This window comes from Apaloderma vittatum, unplaced genomic scaffold, assembly GCF_000703405.1.
Source record: "Apaloderma vittatum isolate BGI_N311 unplaced genomic scaffold, ASM70340v1 scaffold20404, whole genome shotgun sequence".
In the NCBI taxonomy this organism is placed as follows: domain Eukaryota; kingdom Metazoa; phylum Chordata; class Aves; order Trogoniformes; family Trogonidae; genus Apaloderma; species Apaloderma vittatum.
In genome coordinates this window covers 27,533-42,370 of record NW_009714648.1, presented here as the reverse complement: position 1 = coordinate 42,370, position 14,838 = coordinate 27,533, and the positions used below count along the sequence as shown (strand labels likewise).

Here is a 14,838-nt window from a genome sequence, read left to right as displayed (position 1 = left end):
CTTTTCAGCCATGAACAACAGCCCAAAAACACTGCACTTCAATCAGTTAACTCTCACATTTTGGACAAAAAAAGTGAATGCTATGTAAACATTATGGCTTAATTATGCAAGTATTCCTGCAAAGTTTCTGAACATTACATAAATATGGAACATTAAACAAAACAAATACATTCCTACAAACACCACATTGGCAGAGCTACATGCGCTTTGTGGCCCTTGGGGACCACAATTCAGGATCAAAGGGTACTGCAGTATGGAACGATCCTAAACTAGCTGAAGGCAAAGTTCAAAAAACAGGATGAAGATATTCATTCAGACAAAATCAAGCTCTTTGCTTACTCACCTTCTCCATCTTCTTCAGCATTTTTTAATAGAAGAGTGGTCATGCACTCCCAGTCCTTCAGAAATTTACCTGCCCAGTCCCACAAGCTGTCTATGAGGTATGCAACATGTTCGTGCAGCTAGGGATTAAAAACACAAGTTTACAGAAGCAAACACATCATTAAAAGAAATGGAGCTTCATGTGTTCCCTTCTTCCAGTTACAAAGCTTTGTTATTCACACATGCATTCACACACAGTATTTCAACATACTTAGTTTGAGACTAGTCTACATTTGAACACCATGTCTTCAATTTGATATAAAGCAGGAAAAGTGGTGAAAAAAAGCAGGAAAAAACTTTTCTTCTCTCTTTTTAGGATTCCTTTCCTTTGCAATAGAAGTAACTTCTTTAAAACTACCTTCTGTATTGCTGCTACACTGGTGATCATAACCAAAAAGTCCAACCTTGAGACAAGGAACAAGTCAACATTTTAAGCAACATCTGTGAAATTCTTTGCAGGCAGATTCAAAACTGAGACGCTCTGGCCAGAAGCAGGTCTGCACCACTGCAAAAGCCAAACAGTGAAGTAGGGCACTTAAGTTGATAAAACTCTCAGTAAAACTAGGCAGTTCTGAACATAGAGCAATGGCAGAGCAACTCATATCTGCCTGCAGGAAAACACGGACACATACAAAAAACCCCTCATTTGGTGGCCTGAATCTTTCACATTGTTTTCAGAAGCTGCTTCAACATCGACTCTCTCCATTAGCACAGATTTAATACAACAGAACAGAAATGCCTTCATTAGAAACTCATCCTAGAGAGCAAAAATGTCCCAAATATTTCAGAGCTCACCACCAGAAATCATTTTCAAAAGGAAGCCAATACTTGATTTAACAGGCAACACTGCATTTAAAAGGCTTACTGCAGGGGCTGCTCTCCTCACCTCACTCTCCAGGAAAAAGCGTATTAATCTTTTCAACTGGTCAGCCCTTGCCCCAAACTTCCCTCCTCCTTCAGGCTGAACATCTTCATCTCCCTCGTGACTGAGCAGCCTGCCAACAGAAAAGGAAGTCAGTTGAGTTCTGCCGCATCCTGCCTACACTCACTTGCCAACGTAATTCTAACTCTCTCAAGATCTCAAGGACTGTATTTCCTCTGAATGTCTACTTACTTATTCCAAATCACATTAGACTTTTTTATCAGGTGAAAGGAAAAGAGATTAGATTGTTTTCCTTTATGAGAGAACTGCTATCCCTGTGGATGCAGAAAACTATTTCTGACAGTTTCACAGGTACCCTGCCAGCTTTCTGGACAACAGATGCAGATTCTACAGCATCAGACATATGATGAGGTAGGCATCTGCTCATGCTCAGAAAGAGGCTTGCTGCAGGCGAATTTAAACCTTAACAACAGAGTAGAGAGATTACTACCAAATCATTAATCACATCAGGGTACATTTTGGAACTGAAGCTTCCTAAAAAAAGTGCAGTACCTTGTATTTATAAGAGGCAATTTAATCCACCTTACAAAAGGAAAAACTGCTCTGCCTCTTCTGTCTGAAGTATGAAGCACAGTATGACACTTCCATTTCTCTCTTTATCCAAAATGATGTGACTGTACTGCTCAGAAGAAGTGCTAATACCAAGATAAATACAGGGAGGCCATCCCTCCAGATTAACATAATGCCCAAATGGCTTGGATTTAAGAGCAGGACCACACTACTCAATGTCAGTAAAAGCTTATACTTTCAGAAGATACTTCTGACAGCATAATTTATGCCAGCTAAGTAAGTAACCTAAGTTAAAAATGCAGACATTGAGGACATTTCATGCAAATCAAGAAGTAGGAGGCAGTGTGGAGGAGATGCATAAGCATTTATGCTAAAACTTTTAACACCACAGCCAGGGACAGGATGGTGTCACTAACACCTCTGTCACACTAGAATAAACATTTCTATGCTGACAGAAGTGCCAAAGAACTGTGCAAACAAGAACAAGGATGAGGTTTACAGGAGCAAAGTGTCCACACTGCACTGGGAAGCTGGGTATAAAAAGTAATCAGGGCAATCATTTCAACAGCACAAAGCAGCAGTGTTCTGGAAGGAGAAACATCTGATTTATGACAGAATATTAGGACCAACAGAAAAGATGAAGACTATCAGATGCATCAGAAGACTCATCAAAACAGAAATGTATCTTCATTTGTCTTTCTGTTGGAGTTGCCTCCAAGAACCTCAAAATGTCAGCAGGTCAGCTGGACAGGAAGAGACAACTAGGAGGAGATTGTGTATGTGTGGAAATGCACATCATTATTATTTCTCAATTTTTCCCCACAACAGTCTTGCCAAAATATTTTTATTTTCGTTCCTCTCTGTAAGGCAAAATTATTTCTCTCAGCCACAGAGATAGAGTATTTATTTCTTCTGTTTTTAGCATGCCAACTCCATTCCCTTCACGCAACCATTGTTATAAGAAGTCCATTTTTAAGTTACTCCAGGGAAAGATAAACCCTGTACTTCATTAACCTGACAGAAAATTGGGAGGGCTTTTTCATCTGCTGCATCCCTCATTATTCAAAGCCTTTACAATCTATAAGGCAACTTCCAATGGGAAAAGAGGAGGCCATTTTTGCGATTAATCACCAAAGCAAAGGAAATCTAGCAGGAGCCAGGTGATGAATTAGCTTGTAAGAAGCAAAGCAATAGAAAAAGAAAGTAGAAAGGAAGGAGGTACGCTCTCAACACAGCACAGCATCCGTGGGATCAGTCAGTTATTTCACGCTGTCTGCGTTAGTCCTTCAACTTTTCTTACGCTTGTGCCAGGGCTGTGCAGGGGAACAAACAATTACCCCCAGACAGCATTGTGCAGAACAAAGCACATCTACTACCCCTGTGGTACACACTTCCAGCAGAAAAATGAATGCTTGATGACCTTCTTAAACCCACCTTCATTCTGAAACAAAAGAGAATACACGAGAAGCAGGAAGGCAGGCAGAGATACCTTTTATAAAGGAATTCCCCAGCTGCTACTGCGAGCGGACGGTGTGTGGTATAAACAAACTGGTATAGTGTTTCACAGTCTTCAGCTGATAACACATCCTCACAGTTCCTAGGCAAAAATAACAACGGAAGTTACAGGTCAGGTTCGACTGCAAAGAATATTACGAATGCTATGTCCAGCTTCTACTAGACCTGATTCTCCATAGCCATGCACCTTGTTTACACAGCTCAGTTTTTTTGTGGCGCTTATCAAACAAAATTGGCAGCATTCTTTTACGCTCGTTGTAGAGAAACAGAGGTCTGTGCCAGCCATGACGAATCAGGCCTATCGCACGGACATGAACATTAATTTAAAGTATAACTAAGGTTGATATGTGGTCACAGTAAAAAGAGCAGTACTAATAAAACAGGAACACCACGCCTCTACTTTACGATAAGATGTTCACCACAGAAAATAATAAACAAGAAGCCGTATGTTTCATTTTGCAGTACAAATTATTTTTAAATGTTTTATTACAGTACTTCAAAAACCCATATTCTGTTACACTAGGCTCATAAAGTCACATGTAAAAAGAAATCAAAACATTCTTGACAGTATGCTTATGACTGTGACCTTTCTGCCCAAACTCACTCTAAGTCACAATTTTTTCATTCAGCTACACATCTTGAGAACACCAACTAGTAAGTCCAAAACAATCTTTGAGAGGTAGAAATGGTATTAATATAACCATTTACAAAAAGGGAACTGAAGCATCAAGAGCGAACAATCCACAGAATATAGATCAGGAGTGAAGCCCAAAGCAAGAATTAGTTTCACAATGCTGGCTTCTTCCTGCCACAGCAATGTCACTGGACCAAGCTAATTTAGAGAATGAAAGAGCAGCATACGAGATTCTTACACCTCACACAGCCAGGTGAGGAGAAAGGATGTTTATTTATTACTGCACTCAAATTTCAGGTAGCAGCAGCTTAAAATTATCTCCAGCTGTGGTCCAATTCACAGCTGGACTGTGGCCCAGAGGATTCACACTTTTCATTTGCTGGGAGCCACGTCTTAGAAAAATCAGCAGCCCTTCCTTCGCCTGCCCATTCTTCTCCAAAGCCATCGCATCATTTAGCACCCTCACAAGTCACAAAGCCCCAAAACAAGCTCCAGCCTGACCGAAAAAAAAGTGAGCTCACACTAGGTGAAAGGATCACTGGAGTATTCGCTGCAAATATTTTTTAGCACTGTTTGGGATATAAAATCATCAGTAGCAGGGGAAAAAAGGCAGCACTCATCTCTCGAAGCCAACAGCCTCTCATTTATAGAAGTTGATACCCCATGAATTTTAGCTTATAATGTATTTACTTATGTACCACTTAATTTTTTCACTTTTCTTCCATGGTTGCTTACAATGGTCACTGGAACAGTAAAAAGGTATTTAAATGGAAGTGCTGATAGTAAGTCTCCAAAAGTGATGGGTCAATCTCACAAGATAATGTTTGCCCTCAACCAAGAGGACAAGCTGCCTTGCATACTTCAGGCAGCTTTTGGTGGCCTCTTTTAACACGTAGTCCCCTTGAATACATAGTATATATTTGCAGTAAGAGGACATAAAGAAAGTGTTCTGAGTATATATATTGTGAAATCAGCATAAAGGAAAATATTTTTGCAACTCTTACTCAGCCATCTACAGAACTGTAGAAATGGAGAAAAAAAAATGTCTTTATTGAGGTTAAACAGACGGAAATGGAAAGAGGTAACATGGTGCGTTTGAGTATATCAATAAGTATTGATGTGTCCTGTGAAGCCATGAATGAAGCATCAAATTTATTAAACTTCTACAAGTTCAACCAGTGAGCGTAAAACAAAGATGAACAACAAATTGCACTTACAGGAGTAAAAACACATTGCATAGAAAAATCTTACTAAGTCATGGGGAATTTCTTGAAACTAGTCACAAGGTTTCTCTCATTCTTTTTAATGTTAATATATTATTTTGTTCTTTTAAAGTATCAGTTTCTATGAAGTTGCCCTTGTCATTTTCTCTAAATTATTTCTAAAAAACTGCAGACAGCTTGAAAAAGAAGCAATTTCTATACACACATACTGTGATCTAGAGTGGACTAACAGAGAATCACAGAACAGCTGAGGATGGACAGCATCTTTCGAGATTATCTAGTCCAACCCACTGCTCAGAGGAGGATCAGTTGGAGCAGGTTGCTGAGGGTTATGTCCACTCCGGTTTCAAATATCTACGAAGTCAGAGACTCCACAACTTCTCTGGCAACCTGTTCTGGTACTGAACCACTCCCACGGTAAAAAAAAAATTCTTTCCTTTGCTTAAATAGAATTTCCTGTATGAACGTGCCAATCAAATGTACACTTTTTTAATATTTGAATTCTTTATTCTTTACATTTCAGGCTTTCTCTTCTCAGTACATTTACGGAAATAGTGAATGAAACACCTGAGCATCTCTATTTCAAAAAACATCCTTGCCTAAATTGTTCAGATAGCTCTAAACTGTTCAAAGAGCTCAGCAATACACCTGCCATCTCTTTGGGCAGAAAATGTACAAATGAAACTGTCTTTACTTAGAAATTTTCTTTTCTCAGGAAAGAACCTGGGCCTTCTGGTGGGTATCAAGTTGCACAGGAGCCAGAAATGTGCACCTGCCACAAAGAAGGTGAGTAAGTGTCCTGGGCTGCACTAGGAGGAGTGTTGTCAGCAGGTCCAGGGAGGTGATCCCTCCCCTCTACTCAGCACTGGTGAGGCCACAGTTCCAGCTTCCCCAGTATGAGAGAAATGGACATACTGGAGGGAGTCCAACAAAGGCCCACAAGTATAATTAAGGGACTGGAGCATCTTTGCTGTGAGAGACAGCTGAGTGAGCTGGAACTGCTCAGCCCAGAGAAGAGAAGGCTAAGGAGGGAACTCATCAACATGTGCAAGTACCTGAAGGGATGGTGCAAAGAAGATGGAGCCAGGCTCTGCTCAGTAGCAGGATCAGAGGCAACAAGCACAAACTGAAACACAGGAGGTTGCCTCTGAACATCAGGAATCACATTTTTACTGTGAGGGTGACATCTCTAGCACAGGCTGCCTGCTCAGAGAGGCTGTGAAGTCTCCACTGGTGGTTCAAGTGGGCCTCAATCCTCAACAACACGGGAGATACTGAAAAGCCAGCCGGATGGAGTCCCGGGCACCTGACTCTAGGTGGCTCTCCAGAGTTCCCTTCTAACCTCAGCCATTCTGCGATTCTGAAATTCCAACCAACATATTTTTAACTTTGTCTTCAGAGGCTAGGCATTTGCCCCAGTTACATAAACGACAGCAGTGTCATTTCCTTCCTCCTAAGACAAGAGTAGCTCAGATGCAATAGCTCCAGCCCTGTATGAAGCACGCTCTAACAGCACAGGAGAGCAGGAGAGGGGAAACCAACCCATTTTTTTGCCGCACAGGCTGACAGACACTCAGGACACCACTTGAGCACCTTATTTTTTATTATTGTTTTTCTCAAATAGGAGGTAATACCTGTATGTTCTACTACTACTTTTCACACATTGCTCAACCTCTACTCTCCAAGATACAGTGAGGTTCAGTCTCATAACCCCATCCAAATGAGCACTGAGAGGTTCTACTTGCCTCTGGAAGCAGCAGCACTTGACTACACCTGCTACCACTAATACTACCACAGTAAATGGGAGCCTTTCCTTTTTACACACATAAGCCAATTGACCAAACATTCAAAGAATACTTCAAATACAGCAATAATACTGCTGCAAATTTACAGCCATCAGAATGCCAAGCAAGAGATAAAGGTTAAGCCAGAAGTGCCTGCCAGTGTGTCGCAGCCTAAAAATAAACAGGCATGGCCTTCCACATACCAATGTCATGACATGTAATTTTCTCTGCACTTCAGTGTGAACTTGCAACGAACAAGAAGCTGGGATATTCTAGGGGGAGATCACAGATCCACTGTTTTCTGCATATAAGACCAGTCGAAAGATTTCCTACCTTGCTTTTTGCTCCATTTTACTGCACATAAGAGCTATGACTGCTGGAGTTGCCTCTCTGCTATTGCTTATACCAAGGATAATCATCAAAATCACAAAAGTAAAATAAAAACACACCTTATGCACTTTTCAAAGTTTTGCCACCTTATTCTTTTTGGTTTTAATGGCTGTGCAGGGAAAGATCTGGCAGGGAAAAATGTGGACACTGGCAAGATCTGGCAGGGAAAGATGGGGCCATTGGCAATCCAAGGTATAGCATTTCAATAAAAAAAGAAAAATCTGTTAATTTTGCATTTAAAATTAATTCAAGTTAAACACCAAAATCTTCAAATACATTGTAAAACCATTATTTGTGCACCGAACACTATCAACCAAAATGTATATGCTGAAAGTATTCTAATATCCAAGAAAAAATTTTTAAGTAGAAAAACCAGCTCATCTGTCATCTCCCTCTTTCTATATCCTGCTGTCAGTGCTGGTGTTGCACTTAGGTATCAGAGAGATGATAACGTTTGCCACTACAACATTAACAAAAGTGTTTTCCTATCCACTTTAAAATAGGATTAGCATGTTGCAATACACTGTGATTCTATGATTATGCTGTGACAGAACACAGGAAGATGCACATTAGACAAATGCTGTACGGTGTGCTGTTTGGTTAAGAAATGTAATTCTAGGAGATGTGCAATCTTTATATTTTTCTTTTTACCTCTTCAGACAGGAAAGATAAGGTTTCACAATAGGTATTAAGGTTCTAGAATAGAGGGATACGATGGCAGAATATTGCCAAAAGTAACTTCCAAGAAAGCATTAAGTGAGAGGATGGAAAAGAGGAAAAGACAGAGGAGAAAGCGCGTGCCGTTCTATTTTGATCTTTCGCTTTTATTTTCAAAAGGCTTGACAAAGCACTACCATAACTCCACCTGAATAGGAGTGTGGTGGACCCAAAGGAATCACAAAGGAGCTGTGAGAAGCAACATGCTGTTCCCTTTTGGTAGTGCCTAAACTGCTACAAGCAAGTTACTGATCCAAGAAATCAGAACTGTGTGGTATACTTGCTTCACGATGCCCCTTCTATCAACTTCAGGATAACTTCTGTTTTTCTTAAAAGCTGCTAAACAAGACAAAAGTGGATAATTTCCTTATTTGTATGCAAAGTACACCTCTCTCTTCAGCTTATTCTTTACAATCACATGAAAACACTTTTTATAATAGCATTTAAGCCTTCAATAAACATAACTGTTTTTTTCCTGCAAAATGGCTTGTCTGAATATTCTTGCTAGATACAGTGCAATTGCCCAACAAATGCCAGTTTCACCCCTGAAGTCCATGGCTTAGCTATGAAGTAACACTACAGAACCACAGAGTCAAGCTCTATGTCTGAATAACTTGTAACAGGGACATTTACATCTACCACTAGAACTATTTATATACTGTATTACTTGCCAAAGCAGCCTTTGCCAAATCCAGTTTTCACATTTCTCCTACAGTGTAGCCCCTCCCTTTCCCAATTAAAACATCCTTCCCAGTCTAGCTGAGAACTAGAAGGGAGAATAGGATTTTTAAGCACAGCAGTGACGTACCCCTACTTGTCTTGGGCCTCCTGTGCTGAGCAGGACATTGGGAATTTACAGCCTTCAGTTTATGGGCTTCTAAGTTGCATTAACACTACTGACCACTGTCAAAGCCCTGTGGTGAGAATTTATCAGCTCCAATAAATATTTTTCATAAATTATTTATGTGAAGTCCTCGATGAGTGCAATGTACTCACAGTTCTCACTGAGGCAGCTCTTCCAGATTTCAGACTTGAGAGTTTTGTGTTTAAAATTCAGTTTAATTTCTAGTTACATGTAACTAATATAATACAAAGTCATTGTTCCTTTTGCTATTTACATATTCAAGCTATTTGTAGAATTGTGCCCCTACCTGCACCACTTCTAACCTTTCCTCCTTCATTTCCTGCAGTTATCTAATTACTTTTGTTGCTCTTTTCCAAAATCTCTCTACTCTTTTAAGCAGTTAAGCACAGAAAAATGAACAGAATTATCTCGCAGTAAGCACACTAAATTAATTTGCCTCCTAAAAGGCTGTGTTTTCAGTAAGATTCCTCGGTCTCTCATTGTCACTCATGTTTTCTCCTTCTTTTCCTTCCTCGTTCTGCTCCCTCTCAGATCCTTTGCAACATTAATGCTAACAATTATGCATAATTCAGTAGCATTAATAATTTCTATTATGCTAAGCCTCATAGGCTCATTTCAGTTTTGGAATCATATCATGCTGTGTAAAAATAGAAATCCACTAGCCCAAAGACCTTGGCATTCAATTGAGATGACATGCAACAAACAAGAAGAAAAAAAATCTCAGCTCAGATAGACAAGATGAAAATACAAATATGGATTTGAATAAAACAGGTATATGCACAGGAAGAGAGTTTTGAATCATCACTGGATTTTTTTTTTTCAATAGTGCAACACATCTAAATGAATTGAGAAGGTCAGTGTTTTCAGCGTCTCTCCAGCCAGCAAGAGAGAGAAAGTAAAGGCCAGAACATAAATAACAGTTTTATGGGCCAGCAATACACAGAGTAGTCAATGTACCTTCCACAGGACTGGAATGTAGCAATGGTTAAGAGATGGTCTAACATGGCTACTAACATACGCAGAGCACAGCTCCACCGCAACTGTAAAACCTGCAACAAGGTCTTGCTACTATACTCAACCAGAAGACAATTACGGAAGCCAATAAAAGAGAGTTATTGACATAGTAAACCTTCCCCAAGAAAGTTAGAAGACCACACAGTGGACTAACTGGAGGAAAAAATTATTCCTGCCCTTGCTTCTTGGCAACATATGTCATGAAGCAACAAAAGATTTATGACAAGATTAGAGACATGTTCTAAAGGTCAATACCTGACCAGTTAAGATTGTATTATTTGTTAAAAATAATCCAAGATTCCAAATGAAACATAGGGAGTTCATGAGATACAGGTTCTTGCCAGTAGCTTTGAAAATTGAAACTTGACCTGGAAGCTCTTTCAGGTCTCACTCAAAATGCAAGTTTGGCTACTGGAATTCAGTTGCCAAATTTGCAGATTAAAAAAATGAGCCACCCACAGAGAAGTCAACACAGCATGACAAAAATGCAAAAAAAATTGTTACATCAATGCATACAAGCAGAAGTGCCATTGATACAAGCTGTCATTTATTACCCTTTAAAGGCAAGTGAACCGCTGTCCCTAATCCCACTTCAAGCTTTACTGCATGTACCAAGCAGCACTACTTCTCCATATCCAGATCCTAGGTTTGAGCTATGAGACACAGCTATGTGAGACACAACAGCCTTGAAATTTCTTAGTTTCCGCAATGCCAGCGGAGAGTCCCTTCTGATACTTTTCTATGTACTGAGGCATAAGCTTTTCCCCCGATAGCGAAGCATCTTCATGTACAAAGTCTGCACATGGGACTGTCTATACTGTCCGCATTCTCTTTGCATACATTTTCTAGACTGGTCAGTACTAGAATCAAAGAGAAGAGCTGTCGCTGAATTTGCTTATCGAGTCCCCAGTTCCTACTTTCATCACTCGTATAATCAAGCCAAATCAGCAGGGGTCAGAGCAACTAGGGGGAAGAAGGGGCAGGAAGGAGGATGGCTGTGCAACAGATGAGTAATAGAAAAGCAGAATGTATTTGCTAGACCTCCACACACCCTAATTAAAAACTATTTCAAATTGTATTCATTCTATTTACAGAAACTACATTTTATGATGGAAGGATGTCATTCAGAAAACTTTAGAAGGCATTTATTTGCCTTGGAAATCATACTTAAGAAAAATAAGGATAAAATTAGATCGGGGAAAAAGAAACATCGATCAAACTTTTGTGGCCGCAGCTTGCATTAATGACAATGTGACTCCTTATGGTAAAGCTAGAGATGACCAACAGCTGTGGCGCCAACATCCCACTTGTTAGTTCAGACACAGAACAAGGGCAGCCAGTAACTGGTGTACAGCGCCTTTCTCTGTGCTTCGACAATGGTGTGCTGCTCCTCCTAGCACGGGGACACGTTTCACGCAGAGACACAGCATTGTGCTTTGTTCCAGCAGCTACACACCGCAGAGAACCAAGGGATGTAGAAATGGACGTTGTAAACACAGAGATAATATAACCCTGGCTACTGCTGCTCTGCTGTGCTGTTCTGATGCGTGTGCTGAAGTAGACCTAAAGAAAGGCCACTCCAATCCACAGAGCGTGAAGTGAGATGGGAAACCAGACTATAAAGCAGCACTTCAATATAACAAAAGTACTTGAAATTTAATGTAAGCACCATTAAGGTCTACATCCTCATCTAGCAACGACCAGTATTTCAGACTTAAAACAGAAAAGCAAATCCCCCAAGGCTACTGGACAATGTGTCAGCTGTACATGGAGGCAAGCACCTGCATCAGCAGAATTCAACTTACTCTCTGAGACAGAAGAGATTTACTGAGTCCTAAAATCTCAACTGAATCAACAATGAAATGCAGTGGGGTTTTAATTCTCATTTTGTATTGAAAAGGGCCATTTTGTATTGCAAAAAAGGCCATTTCTAAAACAAACATGCTGCTCAAGGATGTATCAGAACAGGATACACATACTTCTGTAACTTTAGCCTAGTTCTTCCCCAGACTTCCATCTATCTATGGCTGGCAGGTAACTTCCCAAGAAAACAACTCTTCTTTTAGTTTTCCACTTCAGCAAAACTAAGATATTGTACATTTGCTCACTTCCTGTCAATCAGTCTGCTGTGGGCTCAGTAGCTCCCAGGTGCTCTGCCATGGAGCCAAGACTCTGAAAGTCCAAATTCCAGCATCAGTCTAAAAACTCAAAGCTTCATGCATCAGGTGGGGAGACAGGGAAGATGCCAGAGCTCCCTGAGCTCCTGGTCAAGGCCTGGCAACCCTTGGACAGAAGATCGGGTAGGGACTTCCCCAAAGACTGGCAGATGCTCTATTTGAGGAAAGCCAAAATGAAAATGTTTTTTAGGAAGTATAAAGACATAAAAATGTAGCTTTCATACAGAATCTCAAGCACAAAGGTTTGGTATTTCCCACAGAAAGAAAATGCCATGTCTTGAGCAGCTTTAACTGTAACTTGCATCCTGCCAGAAGCAACTGTTTCCAAGCATGTAACTGATTACAGGAAGATTCATCAGGATTGTATCTGGATCTTGTTGCCATTAAAACAATACAGTAAATTAAAAAAGAAATTATTTACTGTGACATAAGGATCAAGAGTTTCATGGCTTGAACTGCTACTTCATGGTCCTTGTCCAGAGGCATGGACATAATTCGATCCTAATGGATGTAAAATGATAATAAAAAGATGTAACATGGTTTGTTCTCAATAAACACATATTTTTGCTACAACTAGATCATCTACGCTAATCAAGCAGAGATTTATTTTTATTTTAGCAGCTATTTCCTAAGAGACATAAGGCAACATGATTACTACCAAGTAGTTCCCCAGCCCCTGAAAATTAACAGCACGTTAATTTTTTAACTGAATTAATCATGCCATAATACGATATTTTTTATAGATGTAATGTATGCGTTCAGAAGAAATCAACTACGGTCTACAAATTAAAAGTGACTGACAACTTGTTTCTAAGATGGTACTACTGGTGCTTCAGTATGTTAAATCAAGGTAAGCCTCAAATTACAAGCATTATATAATCAGTTTCTCCCATCAACAATAAAGTGCATGTACCTACACATTACAGAACCCAGTACCTTGCTGGAAAGATAGTTTGACTCGAGTCATACAAGTCCTCCGTGGAATATCAGCAATATTCCTGACCTCCACAACTCACCCCGCAGTAACTTGGTACCCACGCAAACACCTCAGAAAACAGTCAAGTTTTCCTGTCCTATGTACCCAAGAACTTCCACCCCTCAGTGCGGTGTATTAAACATTTCGACTTGCTTGGGTTTGGGACTAAAAGCTTTCTCATTTATCATTTCTGAATCTCTTGATTCGTTTTACTTTGCACCTTCCTTTTTCTCACAAAGGGTGGACATCCACGGATCCCAAGTTTGACAACTCAAGGGTAACAGAGGGAGCACACAAAACCCCCACTTGTGGAAGATCGATGGATGGTTACACGATTACATATCCCATCACAGAGAAAGCATGATTTAAACTGAAAAATTCCAGATCAGTTTGTATTTTGTGTGTAGCTGTTCAGGTTTCTTTTGTTTAGAGGAGAAGGAGCTGTTGTGTTTGGGTTGGCTTTTTCTGACTGGGGGATGGAGTCTGCAATAATTTATTATAGCATACTCTACACAGAGGGAGATTGCACCACAAACAGACTGCAGCTACTTCATCAGTCTTTGAAAGCCAGTCCTGCAGTTGGTTATGCAGCTTATGGCACCCTTCTTTTAAACAGAAAGACAAGGGACCACCACATAACTCTTTAAAATGGGTTAATCTTAGACAGCCAAGTTTCAGTCTGAATAATTTATTCTTAAGATACCCATTTGAGGATGTGCTATAGATGTTTTTTACTATTAGCAACTGCTTTGACATACAAGTAAGCCCTGCACCTTTTGCAGAAACAACACAGATTACCACCACATGCAGGCATTGATTACATACTAACTCAGAGGGACAGAGATACCAGTCACAGCATCTTTAGTTTTCTTACTCAAATACTGAAAATGCACATCCCCTTTGGGATAAGAGTAGCTGACAAAATCATTATCAAGGGTGGGATTCAAAAAAATAAAGGGCTTACTTCTTAAATGAGTCAGGATGTTGGAATATGATAAAGGCAGTGTAGAGGGTCAGTGCAGTCACAGAACAGCCTCTCAAAATTACAGCATACCACCTGACTTGTTCAGAAAAGAGATAAAGGATCCTTTTTCAAGATTCGTACTGATATCGGGGATCAACAGCAACACATTCCTACATGACCGTGATATATAGTCAGCCCATAGAGTATCTACAAGATTAACCCATTATCAGGAGCAACAAAAAAATAGGGACCTTTAGGGTATGAAATTTTATCATCTGCCAAAGATCCTGTAAAAAACATGTGCCATTCTGGATGAATGGAGAAAACTGACCACAGGACATGCTAACACCTTTTTGTGTAAGAACTAAAGTGAATCAAAAAATTCTATAGAAACAGAGGGAAACATCTCTGCAAAACTCCTTCATCCGCTCAGTCAAGCAGGCTGTTTCTGCAGTCAAAGACATCAGCTTCTGTGTATACACCCAACCCAGACTTAAAAATAGCAAACAGTAATCTATTTACCTTGAATCTGCTAGTAAAGAGATCCATCCTGGAAATAAGTTCTTTTCTGCTATAAAGTCCCTGCAGTCCCAGAAGACACTTCAACCGCACTTCAGCTTGCTACAAGACAAAGAGAAAGAAGACAAAGAGGAAGAAGTTCTTCAGCATGAGGGTGGTGAGACACTGGCACAGGTTACCCAGAGAGGTGGTGGAAGCCCCATCCCTGGAAGTTTTTAAGGCCAGG

At 40.1% G+C, this 14,838-nt stretch overlaps 1 protein-coding gene across 1 annotated transcript in view; it reads right to left on the bottom strand.

The window, feature by feature from the left end:
• Nucleotides 1–14,838, bottom strand: part of LOC104273505 (cohesin subunit SA-2-like) — a gene marked incomplete at its 3' end in the record, with an annotated part of 63,184 nt that overhangs the window by 21,176 nt on the left and 27,170 nt on the right. The window contains exons 11-15 of the mRNA XM_009868853.1: nucleotides 14,616–14,714; nucleotides 12,575–12,654; nucleotides 3,324–3,431; nucleotides 1,268–1,376; nucleotides 344–461 (exon numbers count right to left, since the gene is read on the bottom strand). Coding sequence (XP_009867155.1) covers nucleotides 344–461; nucleotides 1,268–1,376; nucleotides 3,324–3,431; nucleotides 12,575–12,654; nucleotides 14,616–14,714 — 514 coding nt within the window. The remainder of the gene's footprint in view (nucleotides 1–343; nucleotides 462–1,267; nucleotides 1,377–3,323; nucleotides 3,432–12,574; nucleotides 12,655–14,615; nucleotides 14,715–14,838) is intronic.